A 27,790-nucleotide genomic window follows, 5' to 3' on the forward strand; every position below is an offset into this window, starting at 1 on the left:
ACAGTGAATTTTTTTCATATGAAAAAGTCGTTCATGCTTAAAACCCCCTAATGTTACATGTAGGTAATACATGCATGATCTCAATCTCGCATAGTTGTAGATCAAATATATTTCTAAGCGTTTCAAAAAGTTTTGGAGATGAAATATTTATAATACTGTGCCGGATAATTATGCCAGTGCCAAGGTGGCATTTTTGCACCCGCTTAAGATGCAGTTTCGGAAAAATCCATGTATACCAAATGATAGACCATTGTCTAGAGAGTATATAACCACTTTTGTTTTTAGTGTGTTTCACCTGACATTGAGATATTTACCTTTAAAAATTAATATCCCGTCGGAAAATGATAATTCCCATAGGAGAATTGATTCTCCTACAGGAAATATTGACAATCCTATAGGATTTTGAAAAGTCCTATAGGAATTATATTTCCTTTAGGATAATGATATTTCCTGTCGGAATTTGATTCAGACATGAAGTTTTCCTGTAGGATATTCAGTTTTCCTATCGGATTTTATCAAATCCTATCGGAATTGAAATTCCTATAGGAAGTTCTTGTATTCCGATAGGAAGTTTCAAATTGCCTATAGGAATATATTTTTTCCTATGGGAAAAATTATTTTCCTGTAGGAATTTATTTTTGAAAGGTAAATATCTCACCTGACAGGTGAGACACAATGATAACAAAGGTGGTTGTTAACTCTTTAAGCAATGGTCTATCATATGGCATATTTGAATTTTCGATATATGCAGCTTAAGCGGGTGCAAAAATGCCACCTTGGCACTGGCATAATTATCCGGCACAGTGTTTTATATATAAGAGACGCTACAGCTCATTTTGCTCAAGAAGATGGGGGAATAAGATTGCGCAAATACCAATTCGGTTTAGTAGTGAAATACTACTTTGAATTTATTTTTCCCCAACTAAATCTATTGAAATATATTATAATACAAGTTTGCAAAAGCAAAATTTCTAATTATAGTCAATTTTTAATATATTTAACCAAAAATAAATTGTCGGAAATTTTGGTGGTATTGAACCCGTAACGTAAAAGCCCTAGATATATAAAGTTAGCTTATGTCAGGTACTCTAACCACTAGCCATTTTCGACACAACAAAGTGGGATTTTTAAATATCCGGTGTGACTTTGGCCACGAACTACCGGACTTGTATTATTTTTTCAAAAAGTTCAATTGTTGGGAAACAAAATGATATTTTTAATGTATAGTGGGTCATCTCTCCACGTTTTTGTTGATTGAAATCGGTTTGTTTTCCAATAGACCTTAATAAGACTATGAAAAAAATATGGAGCACAGACCCACTCCATAAGAGAAAATGCCTTGAAGTTCTAAAAAAATGACAGTATTTGCAGGTTTTGATACGTGTACGTCTGTATGAGTCAACATATTCCAAGTATTGAACATACTTATAGGTTAAAAATCAATGATTCGTTAAATATATATTGTTTTAAATGATTTTTTTAAAAAAAGATTTTCGATACTTTAATTTTTCAGTAGGCTGTCCGACCGTGTATGGGCATTTTACGCGCCTTATCCACCCATCTTCTTTGCTCAAAATTACCGTTGATTTAATCATTTCAGGCGGTCCAAAACGTAGATATTGCTAGCTCCGCCTTTTGATCAACAGCTTAGCGCATCAACTGTAAACATTTCATCGTGACTTTCTGCAAGGGACAAAAATATTACGAATTTATGCATATTTTACTTGTGGTGTAAACAAAATTTTAGAGATATCAATTTAGAATTTCGGAAAAATATTTAACACGCAATTGCGAGCTTTTTTTGCTGTAAAAAGATTCAATCTTTCAGTATATGCACGACTTCTATTCTTTTATCTAACTATGTTTAAAAAGGGAAATATCCAAGATAAAGAAATTCGCTGTATCGCTTTAAAGCTAAATTTAAAATAGTATACAGCGATATATCTTGTAATACCCCGTACTTCACTTTTAAAAGAAAATATGTATATTCTTTCAAATGTTTTACACTTTTTCACGCGAAATTCTCTTATCAGCTTGCAAAAACACACTGACTTCCCAACTTACTTTGAAATCGACAGTGCTGACCAGACAATGTAGGATTAATGAAGCATGTGGCCTGGGTACTCTACCTATGCACACACTGAATGTGTGGGTTGTTTTTTTTTTTTGCGTTAAAGGGTGTAATCTGGATGTTTAATTTATTTGTTTCACTACCTTTATAGTAGGTTTAGTATGCATGCAAAGTAAAATTAAACTAAAATGTGCTATGCTACGATCACGGTTGTCTGTACTTAATTGGGGGATTACTAAAGTCCACATAGCAGTGGTTCAACTTGCTAAATAATAATTCTATTGGATCGATGCCGGGGGCGGGAGTGTAGTTATATCTCCGCTGGAGATTAATTGATAATGCGCAAGTAATATACGATACAGACTAAGAACCGTGTTTATCCATTGAATCTCATAATTATTCAATGTTTCGGTCAACACAAGATGGTTCTTGAGGAATCCTCATTATTTGACGTCACGGACAGGAAGCTGTATAAAAAGTATAAATAGCCACTAGACGATTACACACCATTGCTATTTTTTAACTCATGCATATTCATATTTACTTGGAATTTGACGTATGGACTAAAATTTTCGAGAGAAATTATGTTTATTGATCGCAATATGTATAGTTCTATTTATTGTGATTGTAAATAAGATATTTATTTCATTAATAATATTGAAATATGAATCCCAAACGAATATTGCAATTTTTGCCACTAGGTGGTGTCCGTCAAATCCACTATCGACGTCACCTGTGAGCTGACCGGTAGCAATAGAGGAGGCTCATAGAGCCTCCGTCTAAAAAAAGAATAAAAAATGATATTGACAAATGTATTGTATGTAATTTAATACGTTGACGGAAAATCTCGCATTGTTAGCTTAGTTATAGTCTTTGAAATCGTTTATATTATGTAATATTCATGTTCTTAAATCAATTCATATTATGCTGCATTCTATAACCGAAGAATAGGTCTCTCTCTCTCTCTCTCTCTCTCTCTCTCTCTCTCTCTCTCTCTCTCTCTCTCTCTCTCTCACCTTTTTCCTCAGGGATTCTGTTTTCCTTTTCAGTCTACTCAGCTGGCTGCTCCAGACCTTCATCTGTATGGTCTCCGATCTCCTCACGGGAGTCCCCTTCCCTCGCTTGCCGTCCACAGTTCTTCTTTCCTGTGAGTTCTTTTGAGCTTTCCCGCCGGGGTAAGGATTTTCCGTGACGTTTGATAATTTCGTGGACAACCACAGCAGCTACGCTTGGCTGGACATCACTTCCAGATTTAGCACGAAATTATCAATTCAGTAATTCAATACCTGCATCTATCATTTCCATACCACCTATTCATATATCCTGTAACTGTAATTGTTCACCTGATTTGGTAGAGGGTGTTTATTTTTTTATCAGAATAAAAATGTATAACGTTAGGTGCCAGTGGTATATTTCTTTGATATAGGGGAAATGACTCTTGTTCTTTGGTATTTACGCTATGCTATTGTCAACCTTTAATTAAAATGTAATTTTTAGAAATTAGCAAAGTATAAATATATAATGTTTGTTGTTATGATGTATGGTAGTTACTGATGTTGACCGTTTTCAGGGCTCATAATTATAATGGAAACCAGTAAACCGATTTAAACCTGAGCCCTAGGAGCTATCATTTCTAACATTAAGAAAACTCTCCTACAGACATACACGGGTATAAAAAAAAACATACTTTGGTTGGGAGTTGGTTTGACTATCATTTTCTATTGTATAATGCATTACAAATGGTTCGAACACAAGTTCTTACAACTTACGAGGTTCTTATACCACGCATAACAATTTACAACCGTTGGATACCCCATCAATCGTCATACACATAATTTCACCATACCATTTTTACTGTTTGTTCGTGTGTCCGGCCGGGGTAATTTTAGATTAAACCGGACAATATTTAAACAGTTGTGATATTTTTCTTATTTCAAATAATCCTTTGCAATTATGATCTTCTGTTTGTTTTTCGTTTTGTTGTTGAAAATACAACGCTTTTAACGAATTAAAGCACAAAAACAATCATTATGGCTCCGATCCGAAAGTCCCTTTCTAAATTGTTCCAAATAATTAAATTGTACCTCGTCAAAAGGGCAAATATAGAAGATTTTAAAAAGAAGATAATAGTTATGAAAATTACATCAATAGTTGCAGCATAAACTCGAAAAGAATTTTATGAAATTTAGAACCTCAAACCACCACAGGAGACTGGGAGATGGTAGTATATTCCTTTAAACCAAAGAGTTTGTAATATAAATGTAGGTAAAACTGCTCACGAATTCCATTAAAATATATTCTTGATGTAAGGAGTTATTGATGTTTCTAAAGACAAAAGTGAATATCTTGAGGACAAATACTGTTCAGCGCCAAATACTATTAACTTAAAGTTTTTCGAGCTTTTGTCTGGTACAACTCTGAAAAAATTAAGTTACTGTAATGTAAATAGATTTAATTATTTGAATTTCCGGCTTCTGATAAAGGGATGTTTTCTCAGATGTCCGCGTTAAAAGGGTATATAAACGTTGCATCACCAACACACAAGATCAGAGTAGTTCTGACTGCAGAAGCATACAGACGTGTCGCAAAAGGTTAGTATTCTGGTGAATTCCCATAAGAGAACGTGGAAGTTTCCTTACTCTCGCGGGGTGTGCCGAGCAGACTACACTTTCTTAGCTACACAGTGATTGAGTAACTGAGTACTCATTTGTTGAGTACTCATTGAATTTGGTTTACTCATTAGTTGAGTACGCATTCCTTGGTGTTGGTTGATATTCATTTGTTGAATACTGATTGAAACTCATTAGTTGAGTATTGTTTGTTTTAGTTATTTTGATAGTTAATTAGTTAGAGTTTTAGTTTCGTAGTTTTATAGTTTTAGTATTGTAAGTGATTTTTTAAAGTGATTTTTGTTATTCAAACGAATCAGGAAATAATTGATCAATTATGCCGATCTTGTACATAATCAGGCGGAGTTATTTTTTGCGTAGTTAGATTTTTCTCAGTAGTTTGTAATTAAGTTCTTTTATTATATTTCAATTTCAGTTTAGTAACTGTGGGATCCCGCAAAACTCGGTGTTAAGGTAAACTCGTTATATCACTTTATTATAAAGTAATACAGTCTGATACGAAACCGTATGTCTGTCCTCCAGTATAAACTGTACTCTTTCCTTTCCTCATTGTTTTATGCAATCTGATTAAAATCTTTGATCCCCTCCGACAAATTCTGATGTTGCTACACAAAGCGACTATCAGAATTTCGGAGCGTTACAAAGATCTGATTTTAATCAGATTGATTGTTTTATACTTATGTACTATTTATTTCGTACCTATCTATTCATTTGAAATGTACCTCTGACTTTTCAACTGTATATATAATGTTTGACCTAATATACTGTTTCATGGCTTGAGTGAATAATTGAAATGAAATTGAAAATTGAATTGAATTATAAATTCGATCGCATACTGATCTATATAACATACTTATAGCAATATCGTTTTCATATCGAGAGACATGCATGGAGAGAGAGAGAGAGAGAGAGAGAGAGAGAGAGAGAGAGATGCCGCATTTAACCACTGTCGAGATCTAACGTTATATATAATTATAATGATGGTACATGTAGTAAAGGTCATCCATGTACCCCACATCCATTGTCTTTGATACAGTCATACAAATGAACAAGCAGAATTCGATTCAAACTTAACTTCTTACGAAAATTAAAAAGGATTGAAAGCCTTGCCAAAATATGAAACGGACCGAAATCTGTAGAGGCCCCATTGACCCGGAGCCAATACGTTAAATGATCACGTGAGTGTTTACTGTAGAGGGCGTATTTATCATGTGACAAGAGCGGCACTTGCAGACGATAGCGCACCTGGCTGGATGTCTAATGCTGACTTGCTATAAAGTCAAGGTTTGTTTTTTTTATTAATTGTGAAGGTTTCTATACTTTTTTTTTTTTTGGTTTTTTTTTTTATCAATTTTGTACTTGAAAATGCTTTAGGATTGTCTAACGTTAGAACAGGCAAATATCATCGTTTTTCAAAGCGTGGGTTGGGGTTTGGTGCCGACACACATAATTAACAAAAATTGATTGAATTAAATCATTTTAGAAATATAAGCATTTACATTACTGAGATATGCAACTTCGCCAAACCTCATTAGAATCAACAATTATAACGTTATATTTGCCTAAATTTATGGAGAGGCTGCAATATGTTAAATGTTACTGAAATCATTTATAATCATATATCAAGGCCTGTCTTTACACACCATTTATATTCTTTCTGCCTTTGTTTTGTTTTCCTTCTAACATCAGTCATATTGAATCTACCTCCTCCCCAAAACTCACTATTTTATATCACACGTGCACATCCGGAATTTTCTTCAGGGGGGGGGACCAGAGAGATATTTAATTCTGCCAGGGGTCCATTAATTGAATAAATCGAATTGAATTTGGAAGTTAGATCCGCTCGCTTACTTGCTACAAAGACTTGTTCCAAAGTGGCCCCCTAGATCTAGAGCTTCACATGTTACACCCATATTTGGGTAGTGTTATGAGATAACCAGGTCCAACTCAAACTGTACAAATAGTTTATTCCCTGAGGCAACAAAACATTCAAATCTTGCTTCCCCCCCCCCCAAAAAAAATGTAGAAAATTTATCCATTGAATCATTAAAATTGACACCAGGTTATAGGCCTAAACCACGCCACAAAGAAAATACAGTAATAATCATTTCATGTGTTTGTGAGACATGTGTTTGACTTTTATGTGCATTTGAAAAACTTGCATTTTAGTATGCACTAAATTTTCAATTATTTGTACAAACCAAGTTATTTCAATGAATAAAAGAAAAACAACTCTCTTTAAAAGTTTGGTTTTGGATTTTGACATTATAAAAACATAAACTTGTATGGCATGCCCAATTGTGATTGAAAGTAATGATATACATCTATATTTCAGGCTCTACCAAGGACTTGACCATGGACCCCCGCCACAGTGCCCAGGATGTGGTCCGTTGTGATGTGTGTGATACTCCTGTCCCCACACTACACTGTGACTTCTGTCAGACCAACCTCTGCAAAGCTTGTGTTGGGGAACATATGTTGGACCTATCCAAAAAACATCAGGTGGTATTGTTCCAAGACCGAAGATCTACTGTTATTTCTCCAAATTGCCAAAAACATTCACTCAAACAATGTGAACTTCATTGTGAACAGTGTGACATTCCTATTTGTGTCCTCTGTGTTTCCTCTGAAAGTCATGAAAACCACAAAAAACTGGACATTAGAAGTTATTTTGAAACCAAAAAACATGATTTACAAACAGATTTGCAAGAATTAGAAAAAACAGTCGTTGCAAAATATCAAGGAATAGCCAACAAAATAACAGTTCAGAAAGCTGATCTAAGTAAAAACTCCCAGAAATTGACAACAGCAATAGACAAACATGGAGAAGACTGGCACAGAGAAATAGACACCGTTATACATAAACTGAAATCTGATCTTGATGAAATGGACTCCAAACACCTGGCTGTCTTAAACAAACAGGAAGATGAAATCACACGCACCATTTCTGAAATCACACAGAGCATTGCTGATCTGAGGAAGTTACTGGACTCCAATGATGTCAGCCTTGTCTCTGCCTACAAATCCAGAATTTCTGAATTCAGAAGATTGCCCCCTAAACTCGCAGATTCTCTACCAAACTTCACCCCTCAGAAAATTAACCTAGAACAACTTTACCAACAATTTGGTTCCCTCTCAGCATCCTCCATTACAACAGAGGAACATGGCTACACCACGGAAACCTCAGAAGCTGGATCCTGTCCTTTCACACCACTGCTTGATGAGCCACGGATCACCTCCACCATACAGACACAGTATGGAGGCCTTCTTAATTATCTAACCAGTGTTACTTATTTCAGTGATGAAGAAATCTGGACGTGTAGTAATAATAATAAGATGATGAGTCTCTACAACCTGCAGGGGGAACTAGTGAAGTCAGTCCAAACTAAGTCAGGGAACGCTCCACGGGACATAGCAGTGACAAGAAGTGGAGAACTAGTTTATACTGATTACAAAGATAGAACTGTGAACATAGTGAAGAATACACAGATACAGACAGTGATCAGACTACAGGGGTGGAGACCTCGCGGTGTCTGTAGTACCTCCTCTGGTGACCTCCTGGTTGTCATGGACAGTGAAGATTATAAACAATCAAAAGTTGTGTGTTACTCTGGCTCCAAAGAGAAACAAAGTATTCAGTACGACGATAAAGGACAACCTCTCTATTCATCTGGTGAATACATTAAATACATCAGTGAGAACAGGAACTTAGATATCTGTGTGTCAGACTATAACGCCCGTGCAGTAGTGGTGGTCAATCAGGCCGGGAAACTCCGGTTTACCTACACTGGTCCTCTCTCAACTACCAAGGGATCATTTAGTCCACGCGGCATCACAACAGACAGCCAAAGTCGCATCCTGACAACAGACCTTAACAACCACCGTATCCACATCCTGGATCAGGACGTACAGTTCCTCCGCTACATTGACAACTGTCATTTACAGAATCCACGGGATTTATGTGTGGACACCAGAGACAACCTCTTTGCAGCTGAGTACAAAACAGGTAAAGTGAAGATAATACAATACTAGTATCTGATGTAAACAATCTATGGTGTTTTGTATGTAAACAAACTGTGTGTGTATATGTAAGCAAAGTATGTGTATGTGTATTATATGTGAACACACTGTGTTGATATTATATATTGCAAGTACAACTGTAAACCAATTAACATGAAATCAAACTGTGATTTTCTAACTATAATTATATATTTGTTGCATGTAAACAAACAGACAGTTGATATGATGTTTTACATGAAAAGAATACACATGTGGATTAAATAGGTCTATAAGAACTGCATTAATTTTTGATTTGATTTTTTATTCGCTGCATAAGGAGCATAGTTACAATTACAATTAATTGTATATAATTAATTTCCATGAACATGTAATAAATAATAAGTATCTGAATATGAAGTGGTTTTTCACCACACAGATCAAGTTTTTTTTATTTTAGATATTGTCATAGCTACCTTGGTGGAATGTTTGATTGAAATGTAATGAGGCAGTGTACCGTTTTCTCCGATAAAACATTGTTATTTCCAGTAGGTGATTATAATTACATACTTTGTATAAATTGATTATTATGTAAACACATATATAGTGTGTACACGCTGTTAGGTTTAACTGGTATATGTGACTTGTTTTAATATGTATAAATAAACACACCGATATAATGAATAAATTTATTATATAACACATATGTTTTGTTCATTGCCAAATCATGACAAATTACTTGTGCGTAAAATTTGTTGATGATTTGGATATATTAAATTACATGACAGAGCAACAATTAAAAAATACCACATGTATCGACTATCAATCTTTGTTAAGAACATTTTTTAAACCAATCACATTTGAGTATTTTACTTGCATGGGAACAAAGTAAAAAAGAATAAACAAATGTGTTCATAAAAAGGATATTATGGGAATTGAATTATCTCCCCTAAAAAACTTTTGATAATCTCAGCATCACTTTTTTTTGGGGGGGGGGGGGGGGCTGGTAATAATTTAAAATTTAAAGGACAAGAGTTCTAATAGGCTGATGTTTAATAAAATCAACTGTTATTCTAAAATTGTATTAATTTTATCATCATTCCAACATTTTATTCTGTCTGTGACAGTGACATATTTTCACTGACATAGTGACATTATCTCACTGACAATGTAACATTATCTCACTAACAATCACTGTCTCTCACTGACAATTTGCCCGCTGTAACCGACTGAACTGCCGCTTGTTGTGTCCTTTACTTTTAATTAGTTTATAGATTTTCGCTTTGTTCTCAAACTTGTCTCTACTGTAACCAAAACCCCCGGGTTTACCTTTGTGGCTTTTGGATTTACCTTTCTTTTCCCCATGAACATCTAAAAATAAATGGAGCAAAGATAATTGAACATTCATCAAAAACTAAAAAAACAAGACAAAACGGCGAGTAGAGGAAATTTAAAAAAATAGAAAAACAAGAGGTCAATAGGCCTTAGCGGTCACCTGAGTACCATAGCCCATACACAAATTGTTTAGAAGTCTCGTATATACATTTGAATAAGTTTCATTCTTCAGTAGAAAAATCAAAATATTGTAATGATGATCACCTCTCTGCCTGAAATCTTTCAAAAAGGACTATGAAACTTATAATTTTAGAGAAAAACTTAAACTATGAGATCATAATAGTGTGCATGACCTGACATTGAAAAGGTGCAAGACTCTGATAGAAAATAATTTTCCTATATTTGTTAACTTTAAAGATAGGTTTTATGTGTATATGTTTTCATAGATAAACTAAAAAAATACATATTATGTGTAGGTATATATAACCTGACTGTGTAGGTACATCTTATTTGGTACAAATATATTCTAGTTGTACTCTGTGTACATGTACTGCGACATACCTAGATCTACATTGGGAGGGGTGTGTAATATATACTCTTTGTACATGTACTGTGACATACCTATATCTACATAGGGAGGGGTGTGTAATATATACTCTGTGTACATGTACTGTGACATATCTAGACCTACATAGGGAGGGATGTGTAATATATACTGTGTGTACATGTACTGCGACATACCCAGATCTACATAGGGAGGGGTGTGTAATATATACTGTGTGTACATGTACTGTGACATACCTAGATATACATAGGGAGGGGTGTGTAGTATATACTCTGTGTACATGTACTGTGATATACCAAGATCTACATAGGGAGAATGTCTACATATGGAGGGGTGTGTAATATATACTCTGTGTACATGTACTGTGACATACCTAGATCTACATAGGGAGGGGTGTGTAATATATCCTCTGTGTACATGTACTGTGATATATCGAGATCTACATAGGGAGGGGTATGTAATATATACACTGTGTACATGTACTGTGACATAACTAGATCTACATAGGGAGGGGTGTGTAATATATACTCTGTGTACATGTACTGTGATATACCTAGATCTACATAGGGAGGGGTGTGTAATATATACTCTGTGTACATGTACTGTGACATACCTAGATCTACATAGGGAGGGCAGAGGAATATATACTGTGTGTACATGTACTGTGACATACCTAGATCTACATAGGGAGGGTGTGGAATATATACTCTGTGTACATGTACTGTGACATACGTAGATCTACACAGGGAGGGGTGTGGATAATATACTCTGTGTACATGTACTGTGACATACCTAGATCTACATAGGGAGGGCAGAGGAATATATACTATGTGTTCATGTACTGTGACATACCTAGATCTACATAGGGAGGGGTGTGTAATATATACTCCGTGTACATGTACTGTGACATACCTAGATCTACATAGGGAGGGGTGTGTAATATATATTCTGTGTACATGTACTGTGACATACCTAGATCTACATAGAGAGGGTTATGGAATATAAACTCTGTGTACATGTACTGTGACAAACCCACGTTCCTTACCTGAGTAATTGTGTCCTTTTATGTAGGTATATATTGCTAACATGTTTATTTAAAAAATGACATTGTTAAATGCAAAGCTTCCTTCAGATGGGATGAATATTGCATAACCTCAAATTTACCTTTGAAATCTGAAATCTATCTTACATCAAATTCATCTTTATCAAAGCCAGATTGAACGTAAAGAGCTACCATCTCTCGTGACAATCGTCGTTTCTAGAGAAAAAAAAATATCTGCCAAACATGGTTTTGCTGGGTATAAGAGTAATTGCTAATTTTAAACAAAATTCAGAAAAAAAAATATGGGCCACATAAATTTAAACAACCCCATCCGCCCCTCTGAAAGTAGTCTGCCCTAATTTGTTTTCTTCTATTTTGAAACAAAATCGTGTGGAAAAAATTTCGTGGAAGAAGAATGGGCTTGGTATAAAAAAGATTCATGACACATAGTCGATGGTTTTACCCCCCTCCCCCTTCAAATAATTTCTAATCGATTTCTTTTACGTCATTGCTGAACCTTTTCGCTGCCATTTAAAAAAAAATATGTTAAACGCGTCAGTGCAAACGATGACTTTAGTTTATATTTTGGCGTAACAATTGACAGAAAATGAACGTTGCACTTTTTTTATCGTTATTTAGCATCAAAACGAACTTTGAATAAGGCCAAGCTTTCAAAATAATATTCTTGCGTTACACCATTATTTCACCCTTTCCCCAGCATATAGATCAATTTTAAAAAATATGCATATTTTTTGTATTCCTCACTCCTTTATACAATAAATTTGTTTTGTTAGTAATATACGATCCACTACAGTTTTAATCATAGATATACTTTTTAAGCATTTTTGACAACAGAAAAGGAAAATTGACAATAGATTTTAAGAAAAAATAATTGCTAGAATAGTTTTTCAGCTCCTATCTCGGCTGACCATAGAATTTTAATCCTGTAACCGTTACAACGTAGCATTGCATAGGTTTTTTTGCTTTGCAGTATTGAGTGGATGTAAAAAAAAAAAATCTAACACGTTTCTGGACCAAAATATTTCCCCGGCTTTCATGGTCGACTACGTGGCACTTTGTGACGTAATGACGCGCGATTTATGATAGTAACATGATAGTAACATTGGTTTTTTTTAAAATTATAAATCATAGTAAAGCTTACGTCTATGTATGTTAGCTTCACAATACAGAATCCAGAATGAATACAGAATGAAACCAAACGATTTATCCAATTCATGTATATTTTTCTTACATTTGGTCTAATTTGGTCCCATTTTACTGAACGTAGATACCAAATAGGTCCAAATCGACACTCTGGCACATAAATGGTTAATTCTTTATTTATTTTATTTCAATTTGTTAAATTTCTTTAAAATAAATAAATTTATGCCGTCTTTGAAAATCAGTGCAGATTGTCAATGTCAATGACTGTCATTTTGTACAAATACTTATTGCATCACACTCTACGTGAAACTAACCTCCTAGGGTCATTCTTCTTCAATCCCAAATTAGCTGTCATTAATTAAAAATAATACAACTGATTTAAACCTTTTTCCATAAACATTTTATGTACCTGTATAATTACATTAGCTAAAAGATGCAAATTATGTCCAATAATCTTTTTATCTGAGGTATACCTGATTGCACAGAGAGAGAGAGAGAGAGAGAGAGAGAGAGAGAGAGAGAGAGAGAGAGAGAGAGAGAGAGAGAGAGACCTAGTGGGTCAGGTCTTGGATCAATGCACATTGTTGACCTCATAAAGAGTGATTAATTGTACAACATTATTGCTCTCTGATTAGCAAGGATTTTCAGAACAGGTATCAATCTATCAAAATTTAAATTCTAGATTACTTTAGTTATGTCATAACTTATTTCAACTTTTTAAATTTTTCTTTAAAAGAAATAAATTTATACATTCTTTGAAAATCAGTGCAGGCTGTCAATCATAAGATTATTAATATTCCTTACAGATATGTTGATGAGTAAAATTGTAAATTGTTAGGTTCCATTCCATTTAATGAAAAGTTATTTCTGTTACCCTGTTTAAGAGACATGTTTTCAACTATAGCAATGAATCAAAGTTAAATATTTCATGACGTCAAAATGACACAGGCAAAGTTTATCAAAATACTCCATCTCCCCTATTGTATATCACAGTTTGTATTTTATGCAGTTTACACATCATAGCTCTATGCCACTTCATATCTTAGGTATTTGCTCACAACGGTTTGAGAATCACATGTTCTAATCTATTTTCGTTTGGGCTGTTTAATAACCACAGTTTTCCACTCCCAAAAAAATGTATTCCATTAAAACAAAAACATGCCAAATATGCTTATAACATTTGACAAACTTAAAGTGCGTTCTTGTATTTGCTTTTGTGATTTCCCGAGTTTAATTTATGCCGTTAACACTACTCGTTGCTCCATGACGTCAAACGAATTGTCAGTTTTAAAGTTGACCGTTTTCATTAAATGATTTCTGTTTAACGAGACAATATATCCCACATAATTTGGTAAATGACTATATCATTACAATACTTAATTGAGATTTCATTATCATTTCATTAGGGCCTAATATGTAAAAATTATAACTTAGACATTATATCAATAATTGTTTACATAACCAAAATCTGCCTGTGCCCCGTGATTTCATTTTTGCAAGTCCCAATTTCAAATAATTCATATGTTCATACCAATAGATAATATTTTTTAAAAATCAAATTATTTTATAATTCTGCTGAATTATGCCAACAAAATTTAATAATAATAAGATGTTAAGCAAATTTTAAAGAGCTATGAAAAAAGTTTAAATGCGGTATTTTATTGACCCTCGTATGCAAAGGGATGAAACTACATGTACATTTATGCACTTATTTGGATAGTGGAAGTTCAATTTTCTTTGGAAAAATACTTTATTCTAAAATCTATTAACTTTTTCCTGGTGACTGGCACATATACAGTCAATTTGGTATAAAATTAAAAAAAAACCAGCTTGAAGAGTTTTTCCAACTTTAACATATTGTTTCATATGAGCAAGAGCAAGACGTACTATTAGCCAAGTATATACAACACACCGCCTGCAGACGACACCCCGGTATATGAAATCTTTGGTGTTTAATGTATTCTTAAAATAAAATTTTCTAAAGAGTATCCTGGTTAATATCTGCTTTTTAATAAATAGCTCTAAAAAGACCAAAACACGGCACTCCTTCTTAATAAACACATGTTTTTCACAGATATGACAGCAAAAGACACACTGTAGATATCTGGATGCTTCACATGTCTAACACTTGAACTGGGAACAGAAGCATAGGGACTAGATAACAAGGGAGGCTCCACTGTATTGTAAATGTAAAAGAAAATAATCTCCACAGGCATTTTACACAATACAACGCAGTCATCTGTTAATGTAATAATAGTTGTTAAACTACTAAAAGCGACCTCTATTACAACATCTGAAACAGGGAAGAAAAACATTGGAATGACACAATCATAATACAGGTACATGTTAATGGTGTAAAGCATGTACATGTAGTTCTAGTGAATTGCAGTTGGCCAGCAACATTATAGAATTTGATTGTCAACAACCATTACATATAAAGACCACGACAGAAAAAGATATTGTACAGCACGGCTGCAGGTTCACTTTTTACTGAACCTGCAAATCAAAAGTGTCATTATAAAGGATTTATATAAAACACTTTGCTTATGAAATAATGTGTTTTTAAAACATGATTTTATTGAACAAAAAGGTTTATAATAATATAATAATAATATTATAATTATCATAATTTGTATTATTTATGCTCCTAACTTATTCATGTTATCATTACATGTTCAATCGAGGAATTTAGATCAAAATTAAATTCTTGACGGTGAGGAAGAAATCCGATTTCTGTGCGTGTTTCCATTTTCGAAATAAACATGTGACTTATTTTGCTCATGATTCAAAATTAATAACTAAATAAATGGCATAAGGAGAAATCGTCGAATTCCCGTGGTATCCTTATTCTGTACAGTTATGAATTCTGACAAATGTGTGGCTAATAGTTGTGGCACCTTTTAAAAAACTTTCTTTAAAATGTGTAAAAACAGATTATTTTTAACATGATAAAGTCGGGATTTGTCTTTAAAAATTGAATATTTAACAATTCACTATAGCCATCGGTGTATTGCCATACAAATGAGGCATGTGCTTTAAGGTTTGGTGTCCCCTTATTCTGCATGTCTCCTTCATATGTATATACATTAAAACTCGTTTCGTACGAACACGAATATAGCGAATGTTCGGATATAGCGAACTTTTTTGGAATCCCCGGTAAAAATCTTTGCAAAGTTTTACGGTTATAATGAATTCGATTATAACGAATTTACGGATATAGCGAACTGATTTTGAGTCCCGTAGAGATGAAATATAACGGAATTTCACACCTTTATAACGAATTTCTTTACAGTTTAAAAAAGTTAGCACTACCAATTAATAATATAGTTTGAAAGAATTTATTTTCATATAATTTTTTCAATTCACAATCTGATTATTAATGGTATCAAAGTAATGAATTTTTATTTTAAGCCTCATTTAGCGAAATTTATAGTCTGGTGAAAGAAAACATGTGAATTCGCTATAGGTATTATTACGAATTCGTTATACGGATATAACGAATTACGGATATAACAAAGTAATTTCATTGGACCCTAGGACTACGTTATAACAGAGTTTTACTGTACGTTTTTGACCGGAATATTTTTAATTTTAAAAGTTTTAACTCTATACATGTACTTAAAACACTGGTTCACACTGCGTCAGAAAAGCAAAATATGCTGTGAAATTAGATATGTGTATGATACATTGTTCGTTTCAAAGTAAAAATAAATCTTTTTTTCATGTATTAGAAAGCTTTATATGTTCCTAAAAACAATAAAAGGTGAAGTTTTCACAGAAATCATCAGGTGTACTGTAGGCATGTAGACTTTGAGAACTATTTCAAGACAGTTGCCATGATTTCTTCCTGACAGGTATGAGCAGCTAAGGTTTGAGTAAGCCTTTCTCATATAAGGGGTAAGTTGTACTATAATATACTTTGTATTTTAACTACGGCTTAATCTTTTTACGTTACTGTGTAGTTTATATGAAATAGTTTTGTTACTTCTCGATATACTGGTTTTACAGGTGGAACTGTTAAACATAGATGTTTGCCTGTGCGTGTTCCTGCGTGGTCACGTGTCGAGTGTGTGTGCTTTACACTGGAATATAAATGTATAATATACTTGTAATTTACTGTGTAGTACCGTTTAATTTGCCTATTGCTTAGACGTGTTTTTTTTTGGTTAAGTTGTGTGATACTCTTAACGTTATGCAGTTTTCGTATTCGCTGTGCTGTGATATGGCGTGTTGTTGTTGCTATAAGGTAATACTTAAGTCGGTGTGATTTAGCCTATGTTTATGTATTATCGTGTTACTCAAAATATGTTTTGGTTTAATTCAATAAGGTCCTCATCCGGTTTCTGACAGTCCATTGCCATCGTAACACCAATCTGCCACTGTCGCACGCCATGCTAGTCTTACTAATGTCCAGTCCATTTCATTAAGAAGGCATATTCAACGTGCCCGTGCTGAAGAATTTGAACAACATAGAACTTCAAATTTTGTTCTTTATAATGTGTATATATTTTGTATATTTGTTTTGTTTTATCTTATATAAAATTGTAAATAGAATTCAAATCTTGTTGTATTTGACTGAACAGTCATGACACATGGATGTTATTGTGTTACATAATCATGCAATAGCTTTCCAAACAATTAACATGCAAAATAAAGTGTACTGTAAATATTCGCAAATATGTTTTGTTTTCTCTCGGACTAAAATATCACACTTTCATATGTTCAAACATGGCACTTGACTGACGGATATTTTTCTATTTGCGGCATATACGAATTTATAATTTATATTTGGCAATATAACCGACGTATCGCATCCTTGTCCCAACATTTCAGTTTATTTTGATACAGAGATTGCATTCTGTATGTGATTTCTCTCTTTCTCTCTTTTTTTGGAGAAGTTGCTTTTTGACATGACGTTACTTTGTTGTGTCTTGAGCAGCGTTAAGACAATAGTCAATAAATGCATTTGCATGCTCATGACAGTTGATTTGCAGATAGTCAGTGAAGGGAATTATCAGGCTACGGTATGAGGTTACCGTTTTTACCGGTAGATGTTGTTTCATAGCACATTTTTACTCGCCTTGCAGACGAAGTTAGTAACCTTGTTGTGTTAATTACAGAGAGGATATGCATTTTTTCAAAATGCTTGTTTAAAGTAATTTTGTGAAATGAATACATATGATTAAAAGGATAACTTAAAGAAAAATATAAGTTAAGTCCCGGGGTCTAGATACTTGGGGATGGGGGGTGGGGGGAAGGTGGGGGTGGAGGGGGCTTCGGTCCTGTTCTCAAGCACCTGTGGTAACTATATTCATAAATTTTTATTACTTAATTGGTTCATATTTGACATATATACTATATCTTTTAATCATCATAATTATGCAAACATATGCTTGTCATTTTGGACCTCAATCAGTCTTTTTCCATATGATCCAGCTTATTTGTTGGATGTAAGGTAATAATTTCAATTAGCATTACTATGTCCCCGTCTAAAAATTGTGGCTTTGAGTTGTCATAATTTATTCATAAAAAGCTCACTTAATACATCTATTGTTTCTGAAAAGCTGATCGTTTTTATTCTTTTATCTATTAAATAACACAGTTTTTACATTTCAGCTTGTCAAATTGGATGTTCAATTCATCCTTTTTTACGTGATAGATAGGTTTAAATCTTAAGACGCTTAAATATCATAACAAAAATTGATTTTAATTGAGTTCTGGCCACTTGATTTTGTAGTGTTTTAACGTAACATTTAAAAAAAATGTGATATATACAAAGTTTACTATATATATCATGTGATTGAAAAGTATGCATAAATATTGATTTTCTGTCTATATCAGATTTCAATTCTTTTTTTAGAGATTGTTTGGATTTCGTTGTCTACATACTTTTTACTTAGGCATTGTGAATATTAGTTATGCTTGCTGGTATGCCAGTTCACATTGACATGCTATTTCACCAATGATTATTCTTTTTCTTGAAGCTCAATGTACTGATAAATGGTTCCAGTGTGTGTTATGGATTGGTGGCAATGATCGTGATAAAGAAGGATTCTTTGTGTGGAGTAGCGACAACAAACCCCTAGATTTCAACAACTGGTCTCCAGTAGAGTCCAACAGTTACATCGGCAATGAGGATTGCATTGGGGTCATATACCCAGGGGAGAAATGGGCTGATTTTAGATGTACTCTCAAACGACCATTTGTCTGTAAGAAACGTCTTTCCAATCTGTAACTAGAGATAAAAGTGTACACACTTGAATATTGGTTTTTATTATAACTTCATCTTAAAACTGGAATCTGGTTGGTTTGGACACAGTTAATAATCCGTTCTATTACCCTCAGCGTTAGCATCACACTTGGCAACGGGTAACACAACGAATTGTTACATGTGTCCTTAGCTTTGTGCGTTTGCCGTATAATTCGCGTCAAAAATTTTTAAAGCTGGAAAGTTTTTCTTTAAAATAAAGACATTCATAATAAATAGAACCTGTTTGGGGTGTAACAGTTGAAATGAACACCCCTTAAAAACTTGTGTTAAGTTCAACTGTTACTCTCCCAAAAAGGCACTACATTTGTATTTGGATATTGTTAGATATTTAAAATTGAATTAAAGAATGTGAAAATGATAATCATATTGAATTAAGTAATATTAATAGACATTTTATTACCACAGTTGATTTCATTCACATTTAATTCGACTTTATATCTTTTCTAAAGAAATTCTCCACAAATATTTTGGGAATGTTTTATATTAGGATAGGATTAGCACTGTTTACAGATATCACGTAAAATTAAATCTTAATTTTTTACACAGAATATATCTGTTAGAAAATTTCAATATTTTAAAAGAATTCAAAATGTACTTGCTCCCGTGATGTTACTTCTACATGATTCAGCACTCCTTGGCATCAGTATACAGATAACAACACAAATTTAATAACAACGTAATTTCATAATAACATTAATTTATTGATGATACATAGTTAAGACGCCATTGCAGTATACAATGACATCATCAAATCAATTATAAGAACATAACTATGTACATATATCATATTATGTATATATCATAAAAGTTTATGCAGTTGGTAATAGGGTGGTGTAAGAGATGAGTTCCAAAGAGAGCAAAAATTATTGTTTAAACATCTGTGTAGATTTAATGTAGATTAGAATGAAAGCTAGAAAGTATAAAAATTTTAAACCGCTTACCATAACTCGTAATTCGGCTGACTTTATCAGCTTAAAGTACTACTAGTAATCCTACTTACACCCATAGCAGCCTTTCTAAGCAGGAAATACTCCAATCGATCATAAATCGGTTATGGATATCTTTATTATCCCCAATAAAGAAAATGAATTTGTTTTACCTTATATGTACAGGATTCTGAAGCTTCAGAAAAGTCCTTACAAACAGAAATATATAGCAGGTTCCAGTAAATGTTCTATCAAACCTCTCTCTTTACTCCTTACTAAAATTCTTACAGTAGTGACGGAGAAAATTCAAGAGTACTGTACAACAGTATACTCCAGAATTGTGTGAATCAGATGTGGATACTAAAAACACTGTAAAAAATTATTAGAAACTTTGAGGTCACAAAATCTTACCATCAAAACAAAAAAGTAAGATTTTCAACGCTTTATACAACCATTTCCCATTACAAATTAAAATCTAAGCTTTTAATTATCATCGACAGTTGTTTCTTCAATAAAAATGGAAGTCGTCAAACTGATTACTTTGTCATTGGAAATCTAAAAAACTTATTTTGTTAAAATCCATTCCGATTGAATACACAAGTATTCTGAAATTGACATTAAAAGATGCTTTAGTTTCTGATAGACAACATCTATGTTGTTTTTGGAATTAAAGTATTCCAACAATCTGTTGGAACTCCCATGTGTACCACTTAAGCCCCACTGTTAGAAGCTTGAAATAAAAGATACCACAGCGTCTGCGTCATTTGTTTCATATTTGGATATTTAACTGGAAATTGACATTGATGGTAACCTAACAACAAAACTTTATGATAAACGCAATAACTTCAATTTTTCTATCGTCAACTCTCCTTACTTATATAGCAATATACCATCATCTCCTACATATGGAGTTTTTGTCTCTCAGTTATTTCGATACGCAAGGGCATGCTCTTCGTATGCACAGTTTTCTAAGGCGAGGCAAGCTACTGACAAACAAGTTGATAAAACAGGACAATCAACAGTCTCGTTTGAAATCCTCTTTTCGTAAGTTCATTGGTCGATACAACGACCTTGTCAGCAAATACAGTACCGATCAGACCCAACCTAACAGAAAGTAAACCCTAACTAAACCTGGGTTTACTTTCTGGGTTTACTAGAGTGTACCCAGAGTAAATCCAGAGTAAACCCAGAGTAAACCCCACGTAAACAACCCAGAGTGAACACAGAGAGCAAACCCCGATCAGGAGTATACCCTGAAAGCAGACGCTACATGTGAATTCGGAATATACAAGGGGCAGGAATCACAGGCAGTAGAATGGTAAGATAAAAGACAGGTCTACTTCACACTTCAGTGCGTATAGTTGACTCTAAAAGCAATTCTCGAGTAAACCCAAAGTAAACCCCGAGTGGACACAAATTTTCAAAAAGTAAACCCAAAGTAAATCCAGAAATTAAACCCGGGGTTTTGTTAGGGTGTACTCTGGTGTTAGGTTGAGTCTAATCAGTACTGTAGAAACTTCAACTGGGTCGCATGCTGACTGACATTTTTCATATTAATAGTTAGACCATAATTTATCACCTAATTGTCGACGGACTTGTTCGTTTTTTTTTTAATTTTAAACATATTTCATTGAGTAATCAAAAGGATAAGGCAACAGGCAAAGCCTATATAAACCCTCTCCAAAATACAAAGTCAAGAAGTGATGTTATAAAATAATCATAGAATATAGTATGTAGTATAATTTACCAGTTTACAGAGTGATATATTATTGATATATGTGTATATATGTGTATATATGTGTATACAAGACAAAGGATAATAATGAGTAAAAAAAAAATTCAAAAACGCTTAGAAGCTATAATATAACTATGAACATAAGAAACAATTTTACAATTCAAGTTGTATGAAAATTCAGAACTACCATAAAGAATATAGTTAATATGAAAAGGTACACTAATTTCATTAAATTGATTAAAAAGTTTAACTCTTTGTTGAGTGTATCTTGGACACTCAAGAAAAAAATGTATATTACCTTCAGATTCAGACCCACAGTTTTTGGTATATTATGGTTTTTGAGTTTTGACTTTAAAATAGACAAAGATGATGAATGTTTTATTTCTGCATCAAGATTATTCCATAATTTAATTGTAGACGGAATAAAGCTATTGTAATAAGAAGTAGTCCGACATAGTGGCAGAGAGTAAAAATTGCCATTAGACCTAAGATTATTAGCATGTTCAGTTGGAAAGTATGGTTGGATTAAGTCTAACAAGTACTGCGGTGCTAAACCATGAATTATTTTGTAGAAAAGAATAAGCTTATGTTTATCCCTTCGAGATTGAAGGGTTTCCCAGCCAAGTTCGCTATATAAAATACTTCTAGATGAGTTAACTCTCAACCCTGTTATTATTCTGGCTGCTTCAATTTGTACTTTTTCAAGCAATTCAGAATTTTCTTTGGTAAAGTTACCCCACACAACATCACCATATTCCAGTGTAGGTCTGATAAATGCCATGTACATTTTAACCAGTGTTTCTCTATCAATTGTATGCTTGAGCAATCTTAATATATTCAACCTTTTGCATGCTTTTTCATAAATACCATCAATATGATTGGAACAACCACCATCAGACTGTAGATGCAAGCCTAAGTGTACATGACTTTTTTTTATTGTTTATGATTTCACCATTATATCCAAGCAGAATTGCAGGATAGTTTATATTTTTTCTCGTAAAGTCAACATTCATAGTTTTATTTGCATTAAAATCTACAGCCCATGTGTTGGACCAATTTTTTATTATGTCAAGGTCATTAGTAATTGATAAAGTTTGTTGTATGACATCATCATCAATAATAACAAATAGAGAAGTATCATCTGCAAATAATCTAATATTGTTTGAAATGCCATTAGTAATGTCATTAATGTAAAGCAGGAATAGGAAAGGACCCTGTGGAACCCCAGCATCTAACATCTGAAATGTAGATGTAAATCCTTCTAATGTTACTCGCTGTTGTCTAAGAGTCAAATAATCTTCTATCCAGCCTAATATGTTACCCCCAAAACCTAGCCCCTTAAGTTTATGAATAAGACCAAGATGCCAAACTCTATCGAATGCTTTAGAAATATCACAGAAGATAAAACGAATATCTTTTCCTCTATCTAAACTTGATATAATTTTATCATAAACTTCTACTAGTTGGTTTACAGTTGAATCCCCAGGTTTGAACCCTGACTGAAATTTTGTTAGTAGCTCATTGTCTTTAATGTAATTAAACATATATTTGAACAATACTTTTTCCATAATCTTACACAATGAGCTTGTTAAAGAAATGGGTCTATAATTATTAAGACTATCAGCACTACCCTTGTTCTTAAACACAGGTGTAACATTAGCTTGTTTCCAAATATATGGTAGACATTTTTTAGTAAGAGATAGATTGAATAGTTTGGTTAGGGGTTTATATATAGAAGAAGAAGTTGCTTTGAGAATTCTTGGAGAAATACCATCTGGTCCTGGAGGTTTAGTTACATTAAGTATTTTTAATTGGTCAATAACATCTTGCTCAGTTATTATTATATCATTAAATTCAAAATCAGGGGGTCCAGGCCCATGCTCAGGTAGCTCGTTTTTTTTTTCCCGATTACAACGAAGAGCACACGGTGGGTGTGACCGGTCAGCAGAGGATGATCACTCCTCCTTGGCACCTGATCTTACCTCTATCTTTTTAGTGGTCCGTGTTGCTCTGCTTTGAATTCGTATTTCGTTTTATGGATTTTTGAGATAGATGGTTGACAGTTTTTTATTGTCATTTTTTTGACACTTTTTAATTCATAACAATGTTTCCTTTTTGCTTGAAACGATCTTACACCGCTTACAAGGTCAAATCTTTATTTTATCCGAATATTTACAGATTTGTAATGCTTTATAGTTGACAAAATTAACAATGTGAAACATGAAGAGTGACAATCCCAGTGGCAGTCGCGAGTAAGTGAATTTTTTTAACAAAGGAGAAATATACCCTGTACTAATCATCGCAGCAGTATTATGAAGTTCCACATTATACATGACTTCTGCATGCATATATACATGAGAAAACTTAAAACATACCAAGGAAGGGAAGTCATCGTTGTTTTTCAATCTACATCTTAAATCTCAAAAGAATGATACAATGATTATAATTACCTGAATAATGACTTATTTTCGTTGGGTCGTTGTGACTTTTAGAAAACCAGTGAGTTTTCAGGGGTTGTTTTGTAATCAAATGATAATATTAGAAATCAGGCTTTGGGTAAGACTAAATGTAATGGTAATGCACTGCAATGCATTACATGTTTTCAAAGTAATGCTAGTAATGTGTAATGCCACAAACTTAGCATACTCTGTGTAGTGGAAATACACCACCGAATTGTCGTATTTAGAAATATCCCTCCTACTGCATTTCTGGCTGCCACCTCAAAGTCAATCATCTGCGTGAGCGCAGACTGTTTGTCGACTGCGGTCCTTAAAAGTGAAAACAAACGGCAATAAGTTGCTTCAGTCTTGTTGGGGAGCAAGGCAAACACAAGAGGAAAAAACTGTTCTTTCCACATCTGCGTGCAAAGTGTAAAGCTTGGTGCATAGAGATATACAGGAATAAAAGGTCCCATCACTATACACAGTCGAGGATGCACACAGTCTCTAAAGATTGGCATCAGCAGCGAACAAAAGAATTCGGTTTCCAGCTTCATCTCTGTCGTCACACAACAGGAATCTCTCGTGAGCAAGGGTCTGTGTCCACTGATCTTGGAGGTTGATTTCCTCTGGTGCTGTTGGTAGTTTTGGCATCATCTTCCCTCGGCTCCGGTACAGAATAAACTTGCAAAATTGATGTGTGGGAATCTGCCTGATCATTTCCTCCACGCTGTCATCACAGTCAGTCAGCATTCCGCAGGTCTCCAAGTTCTTCATCGTACAGCGAGGGTATGGGAGCCGCTTCATCTCTGCATCTCTTCTTCACTTTACTGACGAAGGAGTCTGCAGCTAAGGCAATGAAGTCTCCCTCATGGTTATGGGGCTGTTCGAAAGACACAAGGATGTTGTCCAAGGTAACAACAGTAGCATTGCATTGTCGGTCTACACATCTCCAATATGTTCAGAATACTAATATCCAGCATGAAGAAGATGGAATGCTCCTCTGCCGTTCTCTAAAATGTTGACCTGCACCTGAAGATTGGCCATTTTGATTCGATTTGATTTTCTTAATATCTTTCAACTAACAGTCAATAAAACAATTAAGATCTCATAATTTTCAGGCTTTTGATTTTGTAAACTAATGACCATAATTATACTTATCTATCTAGTCTATATTCTTAAAAACTTCTGATCATTCTCATTTATGTAATTATACCTCCAATTAAAACATTTTATAATCATTTATTTTAATGGTTTGATAATGGATGTACCGCTATCAGTTTATACATAGAAAAGTTTTTAAGAAAATATGCTATTATCTTGCTGAAAATTGTTGATTTACATTTTTTTACAAATATTTTATGGTTATTTTTATTTATTTATTCTGAAAAAATTAATGCTTCTTTGAATAAACATTTAAAGAAGACTTATGTTTTAGTAAATATTAAAAATACATATATTGCCGGTTATTCTCGAAATAAATTTATGCATTGTAGTTTATCTTTTCAAAATGCAATTATTTATTATTTTCATCAAACTGTTCTCAGGTAATTTATAACAAATACACATACATGTGAAAACAGACTATAGCGCCCTGATCACTCAGGTGTGAAAATCAAAATGTTGGCAAAGTGGGAATTAAGAATTTCAGAATGTTGGCTAAGTGGGAATAAACCGGCCATGAAATTCATAATTTTGGATGAGGTATTCATCCTAATCATAACTTTGTACCTTAATCATCCGATTAATACACATGAGCAGAGGATAAGATTTTTAAAGATGACTGCAGTCACCCCACCCTAACACTAGAACCTTTGACCCAGCCAGGGGCCATGAACTACACACAATTTTGGAAGAGGCACTCTTCTTCTTCACAACTATTTACTTAGTGTCCATCTGCTTGCTTAATACCCGGGAGCAGAGGAAGAGATTTTCGAAGAATTGATGCATCCTCACTTTATAATCATTAGAGTCCCACCCTACCACAAGAACCCCTGAACATGGGGACAGAATGCAACATTAAATTCATACAACTTGTATTCGTCTTTATAAAAAGAGCTGTATGGTTTGCGTGATCGAATTCATTTTTTTACAGAGATAGAAGTAAAGAATTACAGGAAAAAGAAGAGAGTATTGTAACATAGAACGAGGTAACTATTACGAATAAAAGGGACTCAAAGTGAAATTGGAAAAGCATGAATATGAAACAATAAAGTGACATAGAACTATAAATGTACCAAAGAGTAAAAAAGGGAGCACAATAAGAAAAAAAAAGCAAGATGCATCGACATTTAGCGATAATTCCCTTCCATAATAGTGTAGGTTAAATATTTGCTAATATGTTTTGTTTTCTTTTGGACTAAAATGTCACACTTTCATATGTTTAATCACGGCACGTGACTGACGGATACATTTCTATTGCCGTTTGTACAAATTTATAATTTATACTCGGCAGTATGACCGACGTATCGCACACTCAACATTTCATTTTATTACAGAATAGCATTGTGTGTATGATTTTTGGGAGTTGATTTTAATCAACTCTCCTATGCAGTTACTATGGCAAACCGAATGTGAAACAGTGTTTGGACCTTAGCACAAATCTTTATCACTGACAAGACGTAGATCTTGAAAATGACAGCTAAATTCGATTTACTGTATGCTGTACCATTGTTTTTCAAAAGAAAAGTATCTATAAATACTTTGAACTACAGGACATTATAACCAAAAATTGGTGCTCGTGATTTCATATTCTCGCAATTTGATACAAAATAACGAAATCATGGAATTAAGTACTCGCTAAAAATAAGGAATTTACAGTATTGCAGTAAGAACATTAGATTTTAATTTTGAAGTAGCCAGGCAATGCATACCTGTTATCGCCAGAACCACCACTCTCCTCTCCATTTTAAAAGAGGGCGTCCCAGCCCGAACAAAAGGACAAACTAAAATAAACATAAAATATCTAAATCTTAACAGGTCCTTACACCAACAAAATAAAACACTTTACATAATGTCTATAACAAATGTTAACACTGATTTCACAGTCAACATCACAGATCACAAACTTCACAGTCAGATTCCAGCGTTTGATTCGTCTCGATCCATCCTCCGGCTCGTCTCGGCCCATCCTCGGAATTGTCTACCATTTTTTCAAACACATCAGATAGTCCATATAGTATCCCCTCAGCACAGTGTCCAACGATGACATCCACCACGGTGTCCAACGATGACATCCACCACGGTGTCCAACGATGACATTCACCATAAGGTCTAACGATGACTTCCGCCACTCTATATGACATCTACCACTCTATATGACATCTACCACTCTATATGACATCTACCACTCTATATGACATCTACCACTCTATATGACATCTACCACTCTACATGACATCTACCACTCTATATGACATCTACCACTCTATATGACATCTACCACTCCATATGACATCTACCACTCCATATGACATCTACCACTCCATATGACTTCCGCCACTCTATATGACATCTACCACTCTATATGACATCTACCACTCTATATGACATCTACCACTCTATATGACATCTACCACTCTATATGACATCTACCACTCTATATGACATCTACCACT

At 33.9% G+C, this 27,790-nt stretch overlaps 2 protein-coding genes across 2 annotated transcripts in view; one reads left to right on the forward strand and one right to left on the reverse strand.

Moving 5' to 3' along the window:
* LOC105342030 (uncharacterized) overlaps positions 1-27,790 on the reverse strand; it is a 74,087-nt gene that overhangs the window by 16,690 nt on the left and 29,607 nt on the right. The gene's annotated exons all lie outside the window — the stretch shown is intronic.
* On the forward strand, positions 5,908-9,240 carry LOC117691606 (E3 ubiquitin-protein ligase TRIM71-like). Its single transcript, XM_066071626.1, has 2 exons — positions 5,908-5,985; positions 7,037-9,240. Exon 2 carries the CDS (start codon positions 7,057-7,059, stop codon positions 8,731-8,733), a length of 1,677 nt encoding a protein of 558 aa, XP_065927698.1. The 5' UTR covers positions 5,908-5,985; positions 7,037-7,056; the 3' UTR covers positions 8,734-9,240.

Source organism: Magallana gigas, chromosome 9 (assembly GCF_963853765.1).
Source record: "Magallana gigas chromosome 9, xbMagGiga1.1, whole genome shotgun sequence".
Taxonomy (NCBI): domain Eukaryota; kingdom Metazoa; phylum Mollusca; class Bivalvia; order Ostreida; family Ostreidae; genus Magallana; species Magallana gigas.